This window comes from Schistocerca cancellata, chromosome 9 (genome assembly GCF_023864275.1).
Source record: "Schistocerca cancellata isolate TAMUIC-IGC-003103 chromosome 9, iqSchCanc2.1, whole genome shotgun sequence".
NCBI lineage: Eukaryota > Metazoa > Arthropoda > Insecta > Orthoptera > Acrididae > Schistocerca > Schistocerca cancellata.
The window spans coordinates 143,134,708-143,153,222 of NC_064634.1; the positions used below are offsets into that span (position 1 = coordinate 143,134,708).

Consider the following 18,515-nt stretch of genomic DNA (forward strand, 5'->3'; position numbering starts at 1 on the left):
TCATATGGTGCACCAAAATCTTTCATCCTTGCATTAGATCCAGTCGTTCACCTTTACTCTGTGTATGACAACACTCAAGAATCTCCATTATTTCCTACAAGTAGATACGCAGTTGTGCGAGTGTACATACCAGCAGCGAACTTGTCTATCGAAGCTCATGGTGTCTCAGTTTGAAATTTTTCAAGTGCCCTAAGGAGTAGTAAAATGAAAACTGAGTACCTGCCACAATGGGATGATGGAATGGTTTCATTCAAAAGTAATCACCACACTCATTAAGACATTTATCCCATTGATAGATGAGACCATGAATGCCTGTTTCGTAGAACATGGTGGGCCGCTGTCAGATTCACAGCCACATCCACTCCTGTACTTGTTTGTCTGACTGAAACCTATGTCCACACATCTTATTTCAGGTTCCCAAACATTTGAAAATCATATGATGAAAAATCTTGGCTGTATGGAGGCTGTTGCAGTATTGCCCAACCAAACCGCTCAAGCACAGCCTTATCATGCTACAGGGATTATTTTGTCCGGCAGCATTCCTGAGTGTTTTGACTTTATGGCTCATCACAGTTTCTGCAAAGTGTCTTTATAGTGCTGAACACTGATTGTGGTTCCACGTTCAAGCAGAGGTCCCCTGCACCTTACCAGAACTTGAGTGAGCAGCTTTGAATTTCTTTTGCAGGGGAGGTGTGAGATGTTTCCACTGTTGGCTCTGCCATTTGCTCCTACACTGTCAGACAGAATCATCCGGTTGCAATATAATGCCCACCCCCACAGTGCCAATTGGACAAAAGTTACACTTCAGGAATTTGTTTGGCAAACACTGCAACATCCTCCATACAGCCAAGATTGTTCACCATCTCCTCTGTACAACCCATCTTTTCACATCTTTGGGGCAACCTGAAGAAAGACAAACAGTGAAATCCCGCTTTTACACTTTACAAGGGAGTTCAAAATATGATGTAAAATGCGGGAAAATGTAAAACGAGGAAAATAATGTTTTAAGCTGTGAAAGTTATGTGTAGGATACCCCCTTGCACTTTATGTATGATATATGTACGTCACAAGCACCAAAGACTTGTTTATTATCTAATGAAGGTTTATTATCTAGTAAAAACAGCTGATGTAACTGGAACTGATAACTGTCTGGGAAGTAAGAACATTTCACTCAATTTCATATGTCATAATAGATGTTTTTGAAAGCCTTCAGCTGCCATTCATTATTTACTTAACGAAATACTGCACTAGTTACATATTTTTTCATGCTTAGCATGACACATTTCGAGAATGCAAATAAGTACATAAGTATTTTATGTGGTGTTTGAATATGTGTCATTTTGCATTTCTTGCACTGCAGGTTACCAGGTACTGTGCCTCAGTCACATTGTTTGTTTGTCTAACATCACAAAAAATACATACATAAATACTGCACTTCACAAATAAATTCTCGAAACATGTTTTGCTCAGCATGAATAAAACACACAATCGGCGCTGTTTTAAAACTAAAAACATTTGAGCAACGCAAAGTGAATGACAGTTTCAGTTAGTGCTCCAAGTGGCCATTCGCTGAAACATGGTATCTATGGTTTGAAAAGGTGTCACAATGATCACAACAATCATAAACTGCATTTGGGCTGTAGAGGCAGCTTGGAAATGGTTGTGACTGGTCATGATATCTTCATTCGAACAAAACTAGTTACTCCCATTAGCCACCACGCCATGTAGAGCTTGGCAGCGGTGGGAAATACGGCATGAATTGTTGCAACTTTTACACATTTAGGTTTATTGATTCAAATCCACTGAGAAGAGTATCCTGGTGTCAAGAAACTTAACCACGTAATATTTGTAAACATTACTGGATGGCCAACGTCATGCCAGCATCATTTTTTCTTCACAAACATCTTCTCGTAATGCATAAATCGCAGGATATGTTGATGCAAAATCGGGTGAAAATTAACGTTGTAGGCATAAGAAATATGCTGGGACTGATAAAATGTGTCATAAACGATGGGAAAACGTTAATTCCGGGAACATAAAATCGAGGTTGTACTGTATAAGGACATCAGTTTCTGTTGGACAAGGAAGTGCAAGAGTGGGTACAGTGGTGCATTTTATCTTGCACCCACCTAATTTGTTATATTTGTTCATTACCCTTTTCAGATTGTGTCCTAACGTGTTACCTGTTTTGAATGCTACTTTAAAATTAAGTAATTTAAGAATCTTTGTACCTTTTGCAAAATGCTGCCATAGTATGGAATCAACACTATTTTGATATTTTTTTGCTTTCATATTTTCCTTCCATCGTCTTTAATGTGGTGTACTGTTCTTCTCGCTCTGTGTGTCCTATCCACTAAACTTCTGAATCCAGATTCTTCCTGATCACTTAAGTGTAAAGATTTACTATGTATTGGTGCATCTGTCATTATTTTTTTAAACACTAAACATGTGTTCCATATTGTCTTTTAAAATTTACATAGAGGAAGTGTGTGTTGCCATTAATTGTAATTTGTATTCTGTTGTAAGTTCAATTTTTCTTTTAAGCGCTCTAGAATTTATTTACTTTGTAGCCCTAAAGGAAATGTGGGCATAATAGTTCTTGAAAAAGAATGAAAATTTTGGTCAAATACAGAAATTAAATTCCTATATAAAAAGGAATATGTAGTTAGAAAACAGTTGCTTCGTGACCATTTGGAGCATGCCAGTAAGATGCACACGGCAATTTGAGACACTATTAAGGTTAATATTGAATCACTTCAGGAGGAATTTTTCAAAACAAGGGCTAAGGAAGAGAAGACTTTTTCTTTTTCCTTAAAAAAATAGTGAAAATCGGGAATATAAACTTAGGAACAAAAACAAAGTCTACAAATGTTGGGCAACTGTTATTTCATTGATGAGTATTTTCACAGAAACTCATAAATTTGTTTTTCTAGGTAATTTCATCATTTACATTATCACTGTCATACAACAACTTTTCACGTTTTCATCCTTTCATTGCAAATAGATAAAATGTGTGTCTTTAACTTGTGTTCGCACCTCAGGGACCTGTGCTAGTGGATCAATGGATTATGACCCAAATAAAGTTGAAACTGCTACAAGTAAAAAAAAAAAAAAAAAAACACTGGAACTTGAATCGAACCATTGCTATGAAACAACTATCATATTCTAACTTCCATGAAAACAGAAAAGGTCCAAAAAATTAAATATTGACTGACATGTTACTCATATCAGAACATCTTTTTTGTGGAACTGATAATGCTATATGAATACAGACTGATACTGTTTTATTGTAGGACTAATAAAGAGAAAGATAAGTTCTACTTTTTGCATATTAGTGAATACTGTATTGAATTCCACTGATGGGGGTGGTAAAAAATATTCACAACACCAAAAAATAATTAACAAAATTTAAGGAATACATTTGTCTGGTTAACATATATTTAAGTGATTAACATTATGAGATAATGGGTTAATTTAAGTACAAGGTAAGCCATTGCAAATGTGAAATGCTGGTATATCAATAATTGGTGTAACCTTCAGAATGTTGAATACAAGCTTGCAAATGTGCATTCATTGTGTTTTACAGTGCCAGATATCAGTCTGTGAGATGAAATTCCACGCCTGTAGCACTTGGTTGGTCAATACAGGCACAGTTAATGCTGTTTGTGGATGAAACTAGAGTTGTCATCTAATGATGTTTCATATGACTCAATTGGAGATAGATCTGGTGATTGAGCAGGCCAAGGCAAAATGTTGAGACCCTCTTGACTATGTTGGGTTATAGAATGATATATGCGCAAATGTTATCCTGTTGGAAAACACCCCGTGGGATGCTGTTCATGAGTGGCAGGACAACAGATCAAATCACCAGTTTGACGTACAGATTTTGCATCCAGGGTGCATGGTATAATCATGAGAGTGCTCCTGCTCTCATGCTAAATTGCACCCTAGACCATAACTCCAGCTGTAGGTCCATTGTGTCTAGCACGCAAGTTGGTTGCAGGCCCTCAAATGGCCTCTTCCTAACCAACACCCGGCTATCCCTGGCACCAAGGGAGAACCAGCTTTCATCAGGAAACATGGCAGAGCTCCATCTTACCACCAGTGAGCTCCCATGTGACACTATTGAAGTGACAAACAGCGGCGATTTGGGATCGGTAGAGTGCACACTAGACTGCATCTGGCTGTACGTAAAGTAACCAAGCTGTAACAGTTCATTATGTCACTGTGATGGCAACTGCTGCTCATATTGCTGCTGCAGATGCTGTGTAATGCATCAGAGCCATATGCTGAACAAAGTAGTCTTCCATGTCGGTAATCCCATTTGACTTCTTGCCAGTTGTGTATTATCATGACCACTGCTGCCAGCATTATGTACAGTTGCTACATTCCTGCCAAGTCTTCCTGCAGTATCACAGAAGGTGCATGCAGATTCATATAGCCCTATGACACAGCTCTGTCAAATCCAGTGAGGTGTTAATAATGGCATCTTTGTTGCCTTAAAGGCACTCTTGACTAACATCAACTCACTATGTCCAATCTCAAAGATAAACTGATGTTACTCCATGTCTTACGATTGTTTTCACTTTCTGTGAGACTATTACTAGAACAAAGTAGCTACATCAAAATTGTTTACATTCTCAAACCTCGAAACATTTGCTGTAGACAACGTTTTAGCGCCGAATGTTTGACGCTTGTTGTGTACTACCTTCCATTTTGTTGATTTATCAGCGTAATTTTGCAGCAATGTAGCCATGTTCTGGTGAAAGTTTTTGTTCTTCTGTCTGTCTTGAAGCAATGGATCCATGTTTTGCTTCGACTTCAGCTCCATATTTTCGGACTTCAGGCTGTCGATTTCTACTCATAGACTGCAGATTACACATTGTAAACTAGCAATACGTTCACTGTACTTTAAGAATTCACTTTTGCACTTTACACACGAATTTTTAAAGGCTTCACTGTAACTTATTTTTGGAGTAAAATCGCGGATATCTACACACACTGCCATCTTTGTGTATTTCTGAGCAGGCTGAGGTCTGCCTAACATTAATTACTGTGAGGAACAAAACACTTGCTAGATTCTTAACATTTATAATGAGCAAGTCAAGAATATGCAAGTATGTGCATTTTATTAGTACATATATTTTATTTATCTTGCAAAACATGATCATAATGAAGAAATTTAAACATGCAAAAACTTTATGTCAAGAAAACAATTTAACATCATCAAATCAACAAACTTGTCTTTCAGGTTATACCCTAAATACATATTTTTGCTTCACTTTGAGAGCTTGTAGTCTCAAGCATCATAAGGTGTCTCGAAAGTCTGGACATTTTGCTGTTGCTTTAATGAATTCTATTTGCTGTCTAAGCTGGATGTGTTTGGAGTTGAAATATATGAAGTATAGATAGGAGCAGTTTCTGCACTATGTGGATCTGCAATTTTCAGGGACTGGCAGGCAGCTGGTAAAGAAATAGCAGGCATTAGATGTCTTGTTTCCTATTACATTTGCAAATCAAAAAATACTTGATTGGTGATGAGCATTTCTGGTAGGGATTTCAGTGTTCTTTTATTTGCTGTTATCAGAGCAAACTATTTGTGAATCAAAATGGCTCCTAAAGGAACCAGGACGGGTTCAGCACACCAGTGGTCCTAGAACTACCCCCTCTTCTTCAACACACATTGACTGGAAGTACAACAAAGGCTTTTTAAAGTTGCTATTGTTGTTTTTGGATTGTTTTTCTTTAAAGGAACTGTACACATTTACTTACTTTCACTTTGTCTTTGTAATCCACAGAATTAACCAGCCAGAAAAAATAAATGCATTATAATACTGTTGAAATTCCATGTGTTTGAACAAATTTGAATGTGGGGGGAAAAAAAAATTGAACAGTGAGCACCAAATGGAGACAACCACAGAAAGCCATATGACTGTTGCACATCTCCCTGCTGGTATGGAGAGACTTTTGCAACTGAGCAGAGTAGCACATGAGCACAATTGGGTAGTGCTCGACTACTTGTAGACTGCTGTAAGAACAAACTGTAATTTTGAAAAAGCTTTGAAATATGGTTCGGTTGGAATTTATTGTTTTTAATTAAGTACAAAAAACAATACAATTTTGGATTACAGCAACTGTTGCTAGCTACCAAATTATAAAAGTATGTGGACACTATTTTTCTTCAGCATTGTCATTCTCCTCAGTTACGGGAATAAACACAGTATTGCAAATCAAAGAGAATTATGTAAGCATATTAATTAACAAGTTATTCATTCAATGCTATATGTCTTAACTGTACAGAAAAATTAGGACAAGAAAAGCCTGTTGTCAAAGTCCAGGACCTAGCAGTAGTTATGATAAAATCTGCAATAGAAAATGGTATAGGTCCATAACTTCAAGTTTAATTATTACAGAAGGTAATTAGTTTTGGATAATTTTAAGTACTTTACAGGAATGTGGGAATGCTTAACTGTCAAATAGTGCTGGTCTTGTTCCTCAAATATACTGATTAGCTCACCAAGTTTTACATGTGCCGAAATAGTACTAACTCCAATTAATGGCAAATTTTAATTAACAGTGCCCTAATGAAAATTAATTGGAACACTTGAAATAATCACATAGATAATAAATTTCAGAGAAATTAGGTATAAACAACAACTTGAGATTTTCAAGTCAGTGTCACATATCAACAATTAAATGTACTGGAAATCATAAAAATTAGTTCAAAAACTTGCTTATTTTTGGGAGTAGAGAAAAAGTATCAGATGGAAAGAATCCGTCTGCTTTGTCACACCAGGTCAGGACTGATACGGTACTTGCAGAGAAGCAGACCTGTTTGTAGGCTATTATTGTAATGGGTTCACCACTCCCAAAAGCATTATAAAGTTACTGTCAGCTTCCTCCTGGGGAGGAATCTGTGTACCCCTTCTGTGTGCCTCTAGTGTATATCACATGGAAAAATGTGACATTGCATTTCAAAGTGTTTCTGTGCATTGTATAATTGAAGCAGAACCTGAGAACCATTCCAGTATTTACAAAAGTGGTTGTGGAAAACTGCCTAAAAACCACATATAGGTTTGCCAGCGCACTGGCCCCTGCCATTGATCTGTCAGATGGATTTGATCCAGGGTCTGCATGACTCCCTTTGTCATATAACTGTGTGCTTTAATGCCCACAGCCATCCAGGCAGCTCTCATGACATGATATAAGTGAGAAAATGGGAGAAATGAGAGATTATATGTATGTTTACCAACAGTTATTCTTCTCACATCATTCACAACTGAAGCAGGGGAAAGGGAGGGGTTAATATGGTAGTACTGGAAGTGCCATCCATCACTCTCCTCAAGGCATCTCCCAAAGTATAGATGTATTAATTCTGAGTTAAGAGTGATGAATGCTGCAGAGGAGGCAAATAATGTAAATCCTGGGAATACTATTTTCTCTGCAACTTTTGATATCATATTAACTCAAGACAAAATACTTGAAATTAAACATTGATATGTATGCATTACCAGTAGCCATTTCATCTTTTCCTCGCATTTTCTGTGGTAGAATCTGTCTTTGCCATCAGTAGAGATACTGTTGTGGATATGTAGCCTGAAAATATTTTTAAACTGGTTGTCTCCATTTCTGTTACGATATATTGTACTTTTTAATTACAGTAAGCTGCTCTTTTTGTGTTTCAGTCCAGCATCACAGTTGCAGATATTTGTATATGGAGCACCATTTTTCCACTGGCTGCCGATGCAAAGTTATCCTCTGACTGGCTCAGTGGGAAGAAGCACTTGCTACAATGGTTTGCAAAACTAAAAGAGCAAGATCACATTAAAGTAATTATTTTATAGAACAGAAGAACCTGGTAATACAAATTTAAGTCTTAGGAAACGGAAGCAGAAGTCTTTCACTTCAACAACTTGACAATGCAGTCATAAAGAGATGTACTTAATCTCTGATCTATGTATACTTCTAGAGCAGCAGAATATATAAGTTGCATAAACTGTCATAATATGCAGTTCAGTTTAGCCTGGGGATCTGTTATTGTAGTAGAGATTCTATTACTACTTGTATTTATGCACATAATAGGAGACAAGGAAGGCTCACCAGAAAAAAATATTACCCACCCACTAAGAAGTGCACTCTGGTTGTGTTGGAGCAATGTAGGTTGTGTAGGGCTGGTACCAGGTGGTCATATGACCCTGGACCACTATCCTAAGTCATGGCAGTGAAGTGATGTGTATGTGTATGTATCACATGTTAATGGAATCAACACAGTTAGATGAATCTATGTGGAGATGTGACAGACTCACAGATAGGAGCTATTGTGTTTGAATATGCCACTGACTACGCTGTGAATGAAGTTGTGAGATTTGTTAGTGTCCAGGCATGAGGAGAGTGGTCATAAAAAGATCCTAATCAACAGGAGATAGGCATGTGTATCAAACTGTCACTGACAGTTGCTTTCAAACCTGACAAAAGTAGTTGCTGTTAGTGATTGCAAGTCCATCACAATCAAGTTCCTAGTGAACATTGTGAAGCTTACTGCATGCAGTGGACATGTGGAGTGGGCTACCTTGTAAAAGGCCATTTCTCACAGTGGCACATAGAGCTGCACAGCTTCAAGGGGCCAAACAATACAGAAACTGGATAGTAGCATACTGGAAGCATGTAGTGTGCTCTGCAAGATGTGATTTTGCTTATTCTCAAATGTTGCTAGGCACTGATTACACCCTCAGCCAGTGAGATGTTTGACGCTCAGTGCGTGAAGGTGTAACTTATGCCGAAGGTGTGTTTGTTGCCATGACTTCATTCAGGTTACCATGAACATGAACCAGCATGTTTATTTCCACATTGTCACTGACTAACAATTGCTCTTCCTTCTATGTCTCCATGATGAGTTGCTGTGAAATTTCCTATCTTCCACAATAACAGCATCAGCAATGATAATTGAGTGGCATCAGCTGGATTTGGGATAGTTGAAGAAACTTCTGGACACTCCTCCTTGCTGAATTAAGGCCATGATTGAGGATAGAGGCCATGTTTACACATTATTAGTATGATGTCTCCTAAGGGCGACTAATGTTTTATCTGTTGTGCTTAGATAGCTGAGTATCATGACGCATGGAAAACTGTCTGGTGGCGTGGATGGTGGTGGTGGTGGTGGTGGTGATGGTGGCGGTAATGAGGAAGAGGAGGAAGAAGTGGATGAAGGAGAAAGAGGAGGAGGAGGAAGAAGAATCTTAAGAATTAATAGTTTTTTGTACATGTGCATTTCGAATTTGTATCAGCTTATTACCAGTTATAAAGTACTGGGTATCCCTGTTGATGGACAAAGAGTAATTGATCATAATAATAAAAAAGACAGATATTCTCAGATGTAAATAAATAAGAGTGGGTGTGAAATAAGAAAGGAGCAACTAAAATTGTCACTGGAAATTGAAAGAATTGAGTTTAGAATGATTGAAGGACTGCTTCCCTTTTCTACTTATTATCTACTTATTATTAAATATTGTAGTTTCTCTACTCATTTGATATTTGAAATGATGTGTGTGTGTGTGTGTGTGTGTGTGTGTGTGTGTGTTTTGAAACATGATCTTTTTTGCTGTGTAAAACCTAGGAGATAAAATTACTCTGAAATTTATAGTTGAGATGTACAGAATGTAGTGAAATGAACAAGAGAAACACCACTGTTGTGCCAAAATACCGTAACCATGAACTTTTTTTTTTTGCTGAATGTTTGTGGGAACCCCCCTCCCCCATTATTTTGAGAGAGAGAGAGAGAGAGAGAGAGAGAGAGAGAGAGAGAGAGAGAGATTGGTCGTAGATATGCAGTTATGAATGATTTTATTTTCATCGTGTGTTGAAAGGAAACAATGTTTAACTGTCTGTCACAATTTTCTTAAGGGATTTTTCACCTTTTTTACTGTAGGAGAAATACTCAGCTTGTATCACTTACTAAGTTTTGTGGTTATAAGTCATTGTTTTGGTCATACACTGTGCAGAAAATTTATGGTATCTCAGATTCTCTGTAAAAATACTGTCGACAGATGATCTTGAAATTTCTGGGAAGTAATTTATTAATTCATAAATTGTATATCTTTTCTCGAACATTGTGATCCATTTGCTGCAGATCTTTGCTTGACTTGTGGCAATGTATTTCATCATTGAAGATGATTTTCCATGTACAAATCTTAATCCTCTTATCATGTCACTTTAAATAATTGTGCCTCAGTTCTGAATGCTCTGTCACTTCCAACTACCATACTGGCTAAAATTGCTTGTCGGTAAATGTGTAAATATATAACTTTCAGAATTCACTGTCTGTGTGTCCACTGAGAATCTTACAAAACTTTCATTGACAAATGTAATAAATTCAATCATTGCTTAGTATGATATTCATTTTTTTATTAAGTCCAGATACACTTGAATACAAAGAAAATGTAATGGTGCCTAATTGCATTGACATCTGATAACTCTAAAGTTTCTTGTGAAGGTCTTCACTGAACATCAAAGCTGTCAGTATAATTCAGCTCATAATATCAAACCATGTAAACAAGCTACTATATTATAAACTGCTTTCATTTTAGTGTTTGGAGCCAAATTGACATTTATTAACAAGATGACAATTTTTTAAAAAATAGTGTTGAGAGGGATTATTTGTTAATCAAAATTTTAAAAATCAGAAAATATAAGCACAAAAAAATATATATGCTTTTGTGTGGTGCATATCAGTGATCAGTGGCTGGTTCTAAACATGTTCCGTCTCTGTTTTAATGTCTATGACAGACTATAGCTTTTCAGCATTTCATGAAGTCAGATTTAATATGTGAAATATACACTAATTTAAATCTGCCAATAAATAATGAAATATAAATTTCTCGTAAGTTCACCTCCCTAGTTTCTTTAATATTTTTCAAGCAAAAATATGTGACCTAATGACCCTAACATGCATTATTTAATCACAAACTTACTGTTTTTGTAAACAGAAGTTGGCACTTGTTTTGTAATAATGCCAGTTGAAGTGTTCATTTATATTGTGTGGTAGCTACCTACAAACTCAAACCACCAAAAATGACTGCAGATGTTTTTGAGGCCTCAATATTAACATAGTCTAGCACAGTGTTTTTACGAGCTGAGGCTTTTGATTTACGGGGTCCACAATGATTTTGATATTCAGTTACAGCCCAGTTTTTCAAATTTCATATGCAAAACTGGTTCTTTTCCATATAACGATGATCAAGCATTACATGAGAGTTTCGTAACTGTTTATGTGTGTGTAAGTTTGTAGGATTTATGTGTAGCTTGCAGCATTAAAACAATATTTTCAAATGATTATTTTAAAAATAGTTGCCATTCAAATCAAGCTATCTTCTAGAAAACTTTATAACTGCATTGTAGATCCATTGCTGTAACATAGTGTGGCCTTCACCTGCTGTATTTCTGTGTTGATAATCCTCGGTGTCGACGTACTGCGTTTTTATACTGGCTGAAAAATGAAGGGGGAAGTTCAACACTCATTACTGTAAATGATGTAGTCGACAGTTGCACAGTTACTTTCCACAGTTCTTTACTTTCACTGTTCACAACCCCGCAGTATTACAGTGTAATAACTGTTGGTTAACTTGTGGTAAGCCTCATTAATAATTTGCAGGCAAACGTCAATATACTGCTACAATAGTTTGCTGCTGAACATCTATGAGCAGTAACTACCTAACCACGCAGTTCATTATATCTCAAATAGATTGAACAGACACTGTTGTTGTTTTAACACACGGCATTGTTGATCTAACCAATACAGGTTTCTTGTCTGAAAATCGGCTATGGACTGACTGTCTAGGGGCCAAAAATCAGGCCTTTATATATCCTCACAATAATAGGCACTGAAACTATACATTATTCGATGTTTGAGTTACAGAAATTACAATTAAAACATAAGTCATTCAATTAACTGAATCTATCGAGAAATTCCTCCTTTTTAACAGTTTCTTCTACCACAAAGGTTAGGCCAAATTATTTGTTTAAAGAATGAAATTACCAGATATAGTTACACAAACAATGCTTTAGATATACCTGGTAATTATTTTGGAATTAAATAAGGGCTGGCCTTGCTAACATGTTTTCACTTGGAGCCAAATAAATACTTAAAGAATGTTAGTGGTGGTTCTTCCAAATGTTTATAATTAGTACAGAATTTATATTTGTTTGTAAGTCAACAATAGAATTTAAGTTACAAAACAGTTACCGATTTCACCCTATAACAATAGATATTAACTAGGAATAGTCAAAATAAATTAGGAAATTTAGTACATACACAAAACTAAACACAAAATGAGATTTTGTAGTATATTTCTTAAGATTGGGGGCCAACCTTTCTCTTTCATGAAAATGCAGATTATACTCATGCATGTTAAAGGTAATTAGTCAAAAATGAAAATATGAATTTAAGGAGGCAGATGGCAAAACGAGAGAGGTAGTAAAGAGATCCCAACTTGCTTCGTCACAATAGCTTTAAATGCTGTGCATTTCTATATCAGTACTTTATGTGGTTTGTTTTTATTGCAGATTGACACAACCCCATAACTGCAGCAAATATTCACATCTTAGTATTTTGAAACAATAAAGTGTCTTGAAAAAGTGGCTGTGAAGTTGTATTCCGTCTTTTCAGGGAGAAAGAGATTAGGTTTTCTTGAAGTGAACATCATGTGTAAGAGTTCATGTTTTAGTGTTTTGTAAGTCATTTACCCCAAACTCATCTGTAATGAATTGTTTACCATGCCCTACATAAGTGTAAGTGATAAATTACAAGGAGCCAGAACAGCTATACAGTACTTAACTTTAGCAGGTAACATTCAAAGTACTGCTTATAGAAACACTAGCAAATGGGAAAAACTATTTCTAGATTTGGAAATTGTTTGTTTCTTCTTTATGGAGGGAAAGGGCATGGGGGTAAAACTGTCCTCATGCATAACGTGTTTCTCATCACAAAGCATGCCAGATGTGGTGTACGATGTTGTTGTTGTTGTTGTTGCTGTTGCTGCAAGGTCCGAAATGACTTATTACATTTATGGAATGTGCTCCTTGTTGTGATTTGTGACATCAGTGCTTTCCAGCGGCAGTATGTGGCATCTGGCTTGTAGATCACAGAGTTCCTTTGCAAAAGTAGATGGGCTTAAAATAACTGCTTCAACTCTGTTACCGGACTGTTGAAGAAAAGTGGGGAAAGAAGATTCTGGACACATCGCTGATTTGAACAGCAAATAATACTATACAGCATTCTGACATACATACTAGTAAAAGTTATTCATTAACAATTGAATCTTCATCCTGTTGTCGGTTTAAATTGAATGAATATAGTGCCTAATGTTAGTGTCTGCATGAATTATATCTGTATTCTCAATGTTGCATGGACTTCCTTCACTCTGAAGTAATGTACTTCTTCACATAGATTTCAGGATTGAAATTTGTTTTGTAGTTTCATCTGAATAGGAGATGAGATTTTTGTTTCAAAGCTGCTCACCATCATTAAAAAAGATAGTTATCAGCTCGACACAGACATGAGGCAGTCCATGAAGCCAAGCTGTAGGTATATATATATATTACGTAAAGTTTCATAATAGCAAAAACTTCCATTGTGTAACTTGTGTGTTACTTTCCAGCATAGACTGGCAGTTATGTAAAGATTTATGCCCACTATGGAAACATTCCAGTCATTTACCTTTCTAACAATTTCTGCAAGTACACTATTTACAATATGATAAATAACATTGACTACTGCATGTAATATTTCTATTAAATTAATAAGAAAGACCTAGAATCTTTTAGAAAACAGAGAGTGAAAAAAGAAATAAAAAAACTGAAAGGAAGTGGGTGTGAACCTGCTACCTTTGTCTTCACATTCCACAAAGCTATCAACTAAGCTACAGCTTCAATGTGGCAGCCATGCCCCCGTATATGGTATTCACTGTGTATCTACAAATGTCATTATTTGATATTAAGTTATGACAAGTGGCATCAGAACTACTAGCTTCTGATAGATTGTCATTGTGTCATGGAATTGAAACCATATTCGTTTGTTATTTGACATTTAATGTGGCAAATTGCATCAGAACTATACACTTTTGATGGAGCATCATCTTGTTGTAACATTGAAACGGTATGCATCATAGCACACAAGTTGTTGTTGTTGTTGTTGTTGTTGTTGTTGTTGTTGTGGTCTTCAGTCCTGAGACTGGTTTGATGCAGCTCTCTGTTGTGGCGTTGCAAGACAGCTACGCCACTCGGAAGTAGCCGAAATGCACGCGTTACACACGCTGGCTGGCGTGAGGTCTGAAACAGGATACTTAATGAATGCTATAAAGAAAAGTACGTAGCTGCGTTAATACTTAACTTTACTCCATCATTGTGGTACATCGCTCTTGACGATACAATTGAGAGTCTTTAAATACAAGCACTGTAAGGCTAATGGCGCCTTGCTAGGTCGTAGCCATGGACTTAGCTGAAGGCTATTCTAACTGTCTCTCGGCAAATGAGAGAAAGGCTTCGTCAGTGTAGTCGCTAGCAAAGTCGTCGTACAACTGGGGCGAGTGCTAGTACGTCTCTCTAGATGTGCCGTGTGGTGGCGCTCGGTCTGCAATTACTGACAGTGGCGACACGCGGGTCCGACATGTACTAATGGACCGCGGCCGATTTAAAGCTACCACCTAGCAAGTGTGGTGTCTGGCGGTGACACCACACTCTCCATGCTACTCCATCCTGTGCAAGCTTCTTCATCTCCCAGTACCTACTGCAACCTACATCCTTCTGAATCTGTTTAGTGTATTCATCTCTTGGTCTCCCCCTACGATTTTTACCCTCCACGCTGCCCTCCAATACTAAATTGGTGATCCCTTGATGCCTCAGAACATGTCCTACCAACCGATCCCTTCTTCTGGTCAAGTTGTGCCACAAACTTCTCGTCTCCCCAATCCTATTCAATACTTCCTCATTAGTTATGTGATCTACCCATCAAATCTTCAGCATTCTTCTGTAGCACCACATTTCGAAAGCTTCTATTCTCTTCTTGTCCAAACTATTTACCGTCCATGTTTCACTTCCATACATGGCTACACTCCATACAAATACTTTCAGAAATGACTTCCTGACACTTAAATCTATACTCGATGTTAACAAATTTCTCTTCTTCAGAAACGCTTTCCTTGCCATTGCCAGTCTACATTTTTATCCTCTCTACTTCGACCATCATCAGTTATTTTGCTCCCCAAATAGCAAAACTCTTTTACTACTTTAAGTGTCTCATTTCCTAATCTTATACCCTCAGCATCACCCGACTTAATTCGACTACATTCCATTATCCTTGATTTGATTTTGTTGATGTTCATTTTATATCCTCCCTTCAAGACACCCTCCATTCCGTTCAACTGCTCTCCCAAGTCCTTTGCTGTCTCTGACAGAATTACAATGTCATCGGCGAACCTCAAAGTTTTTATTTCTTCTCCATGGATTTTAATACCTACTCCGAATTTTTCTTTTGTTTCCTTTACTGCTTGCTCAATATACAGATTGAATAACATCGGGGAGAGGCTACAACCTTGTCTCACTCCCTTCCCAGCCACTGCTTCCCTTTCATGTCCCTCGACTCTTATAACTGCCATCTGGTTTCTGTACAAATTGTAAATAGCCTTTCGCTCCCTGTATTTTACCCCTGCCACCTTTAGAATTTGAAAGAGAGTATTCCAGTCAACATTGTCAAAAGCTTTCTCTAAGTCTACAAATGCTAGAAACGTAGGTTTGCCTTTTCTTAATCTTTCTTCTAAGATAAGTCGTAAGGTCAGTATTGCCTCACGTGTTCCAGTATTTCTACGGAATCCAAACTGATCTTCCCCGAGGTCGGCTTCTACTAGTTTTTCCATTTGTCTGTAAAGAATTCGTGTTGGTATTTTGCATCTGTGGCTTATTGAACTGATTGTTCGGTAATTTTCACATCTGTCGACACCTGCTTTCTTTGGGATTGGAATTATTATATTCTTCTTGAAGTCTGAGGGTATTTCGCCTGTTTCATACATCTCGCTCACCAGATGGTAGAGTTTTGTCAGGACTGGCTCTCCCAAGGCCGTCAGTAGTTCCAATGGAATGTTGTCTTCTCCGGGGGCCTTGTTTCGACTCTGGTATTTCAGTGCTCTGTCAAACTCTTCACGCAGTTTCATATCTCCCACTTCATCTTCATCTACATCTTCTTCCACATCCCTGCTTAGCCACTTTGCACTTCCAGTCAATCTCATTTTTGAGACGTTTGTATTCCTTTTTGCCTGCTTCATTTATTGCATTTATATATTTTCTCCTTTCATCAATTAAATTCAATATTTCTTCTGTTACCCAAGGATTTCTACTAGCCCTCGTCTTTTTACCTACTTGATCCTCTGCTGCATTCACTACTTCATCCCTCAAAGCTACCCATTCTTCTTCTACTGTATTTCTTTGCCCCATTCCTGTCAATTGTTCCCTTATGCTCTCCTTGAAACTCTGTACAACCTCTGGTTCTTTCAGTTTATCCAGGTCCCATCTCCTTAAATTCCCATCTTTTTGCAGTTTCTTCAGTTTTAATCTACAGGTCATACATAACCAATAGATTGTGGTCAGAGTCCGCATCTGCCCCTGGAAATGTCTTACAATTTAAAACCTGGTTCCTAAATCTCTGTCTTACCATTATATAATCTATCTGATACCTTTTAGTATCTCCAGGGTTTGCCCCATTCCTGTCAATTGTTCCCTTATGCTCTCCTTGAAACTCTGTACAACCTCTGGTTCTTTCAGTTTATCCAGGTCCCATCTCCTTAAATTCCCATCTTTTTGCAGTTTCTTCAGTTTTAATCTACAGGTCATACATAACCAATAGATTGTGGTCAGAGTCCGCATCTGCCCCTGGAAATGTCTTACAATTTAAAACCTGGTTCCTAAATCTCTGTCTTACCATTATATAATCTATCTGATACCTTTTAGTATCTCCAGGGTTCTTCCATGTATACAACCTTCTATCATGATTCTTAAACCAAGTGTTAGCTATGATTAATTTATGCTCTGTGCAAAATTCTACCAGGCGGCTTCCTCTTTCATTTCTTAGCCCCAATCCATATTCACCTACTACGTTTCCTTCTCTCCCTTTTCGTACACTCGTTAAAACTCAAGTTATAACACTAAAAACATCAAATACAGGAAGCTTTATCTACCAATATGTAGTTTCCTGTCTTTTTGTCATCATAGCTAAAAAAACAATGCATGTTCGAGAAATCCTCAATTTTTGATGCTTCGAAACAGCTTGGATTCATACCACATACTCTATGAAAAAGAAAACCAACTGGGTATGTAGTTAAACTCAATACAATGTGGTGACTCCTAAGTTTTGCTTTGGGCGTGAAAACAGTCTTGCATCTCATTGGCTATGTTCCTCTTCATGAGGCAAAAATCTGACAAGCCAATTTCTTCATTTCGTGCTCTGCAGTGTAATGGAACTCAGAATTCATCATTTTGACATCACCAGCACCACATCCTCATACATTTTCACATCCCGTGAGAGGGCAGATTAAGGGGTCCACTCTCAACCTATCAACCTACATTGATGAGCCTAAGCATTATGATCACTGCCCACTGTGAGACTGAATGCTGCCTGGTGGCATTCTGAGCACATAACACAGTAGGAAAAGTGTGTAAACTGAGCAGTGAAGAATGAGGAAGGATTCCAGTAACAATATGAGCCACAAATAGGAAAATCCACTGACATAAGCGACTTTGACAAAGGGCAGATTGTTATAGGTTGGCAACTGGAAACAGGCAGCTTGGATAAGGTGAAGCTGGTCAGCTATTCACGTGCTACTTTCGTGAGCATCTTTTTGAAAGGATCAAAATATGTTGAAATGAGGAGTAGGTGCAAGGTATGCCCCACGACAGAACGTGGAGGTCAGAGGCTTGTCCATTGTATAAAAGCAGTGTAGGTGGTGATCTGAGAGAGATCTGACAGAATACAAAGCTGGTGTGGGCACAGGTGTTACGGAGCACACCGTTTAAAGCTCAGTAATGAACATGGAGCTCTGCAGCAGATGACCGCTATATTTTCCATGTTGATCCAACATTGTCAATTATCATTGCATTCGGTAGAGAATCATTGAGATTGGATCTTGGATCATTGGTAAAATAACACCTGGTGCGATGAATCATGATTCTTGTTTCACCAGGTCACTGTTTGTGTCTTGATATGCTTCAGCCAGACAAATGGCTGCTCGAAACATGCATAGCACTATGGACAAATGCCAGTGGGCTTTTGTCGGACCTGTAGTAGTAATCGAAGGCATCAAGACTGCTGCAGGCTACTTACACATCCCTTCATGCTTGATGTCTGTTCCAACAGTGATGGGATCTTACAGCAGGATAATTGCCCATTACACAAGTCCAAATTGTGTTACAGCCATTTGAAAAGCATGATAATGAGCTTACGTTGATGCGTTGGTGACCGAATCCATCTAATCTGA

At 37.6% G+C, this 18,515-nt stretch overlaps 1 protein-coding gene across 2 annotated transcripts in view; it reads left to right on the forward strand.

Annotated features, from left to right (window-relative positions):
- The window catches only part of LOC126100599 (methionine--tRNA ligase, cytoplasmic), a 107,404-nt gene that overhangs the window by 26,958 nt on the left and 61,931 nt on the right, over positions 1 to 18,515 (forward strand). For both annotated transcript variants that reach the window (XM_049911226.1, XM_049911227.1), the window contains exon 4: positions 7,686 to 7,829. In XM_049911226.1, the coding sequence (XP_049767183.1) occupies positions 7,686 to 7,829 (144 nt within the window). The remainder of the gene's footprint in view (positions 1 to 7,685; positions 7,830 to 18,515) is intronic.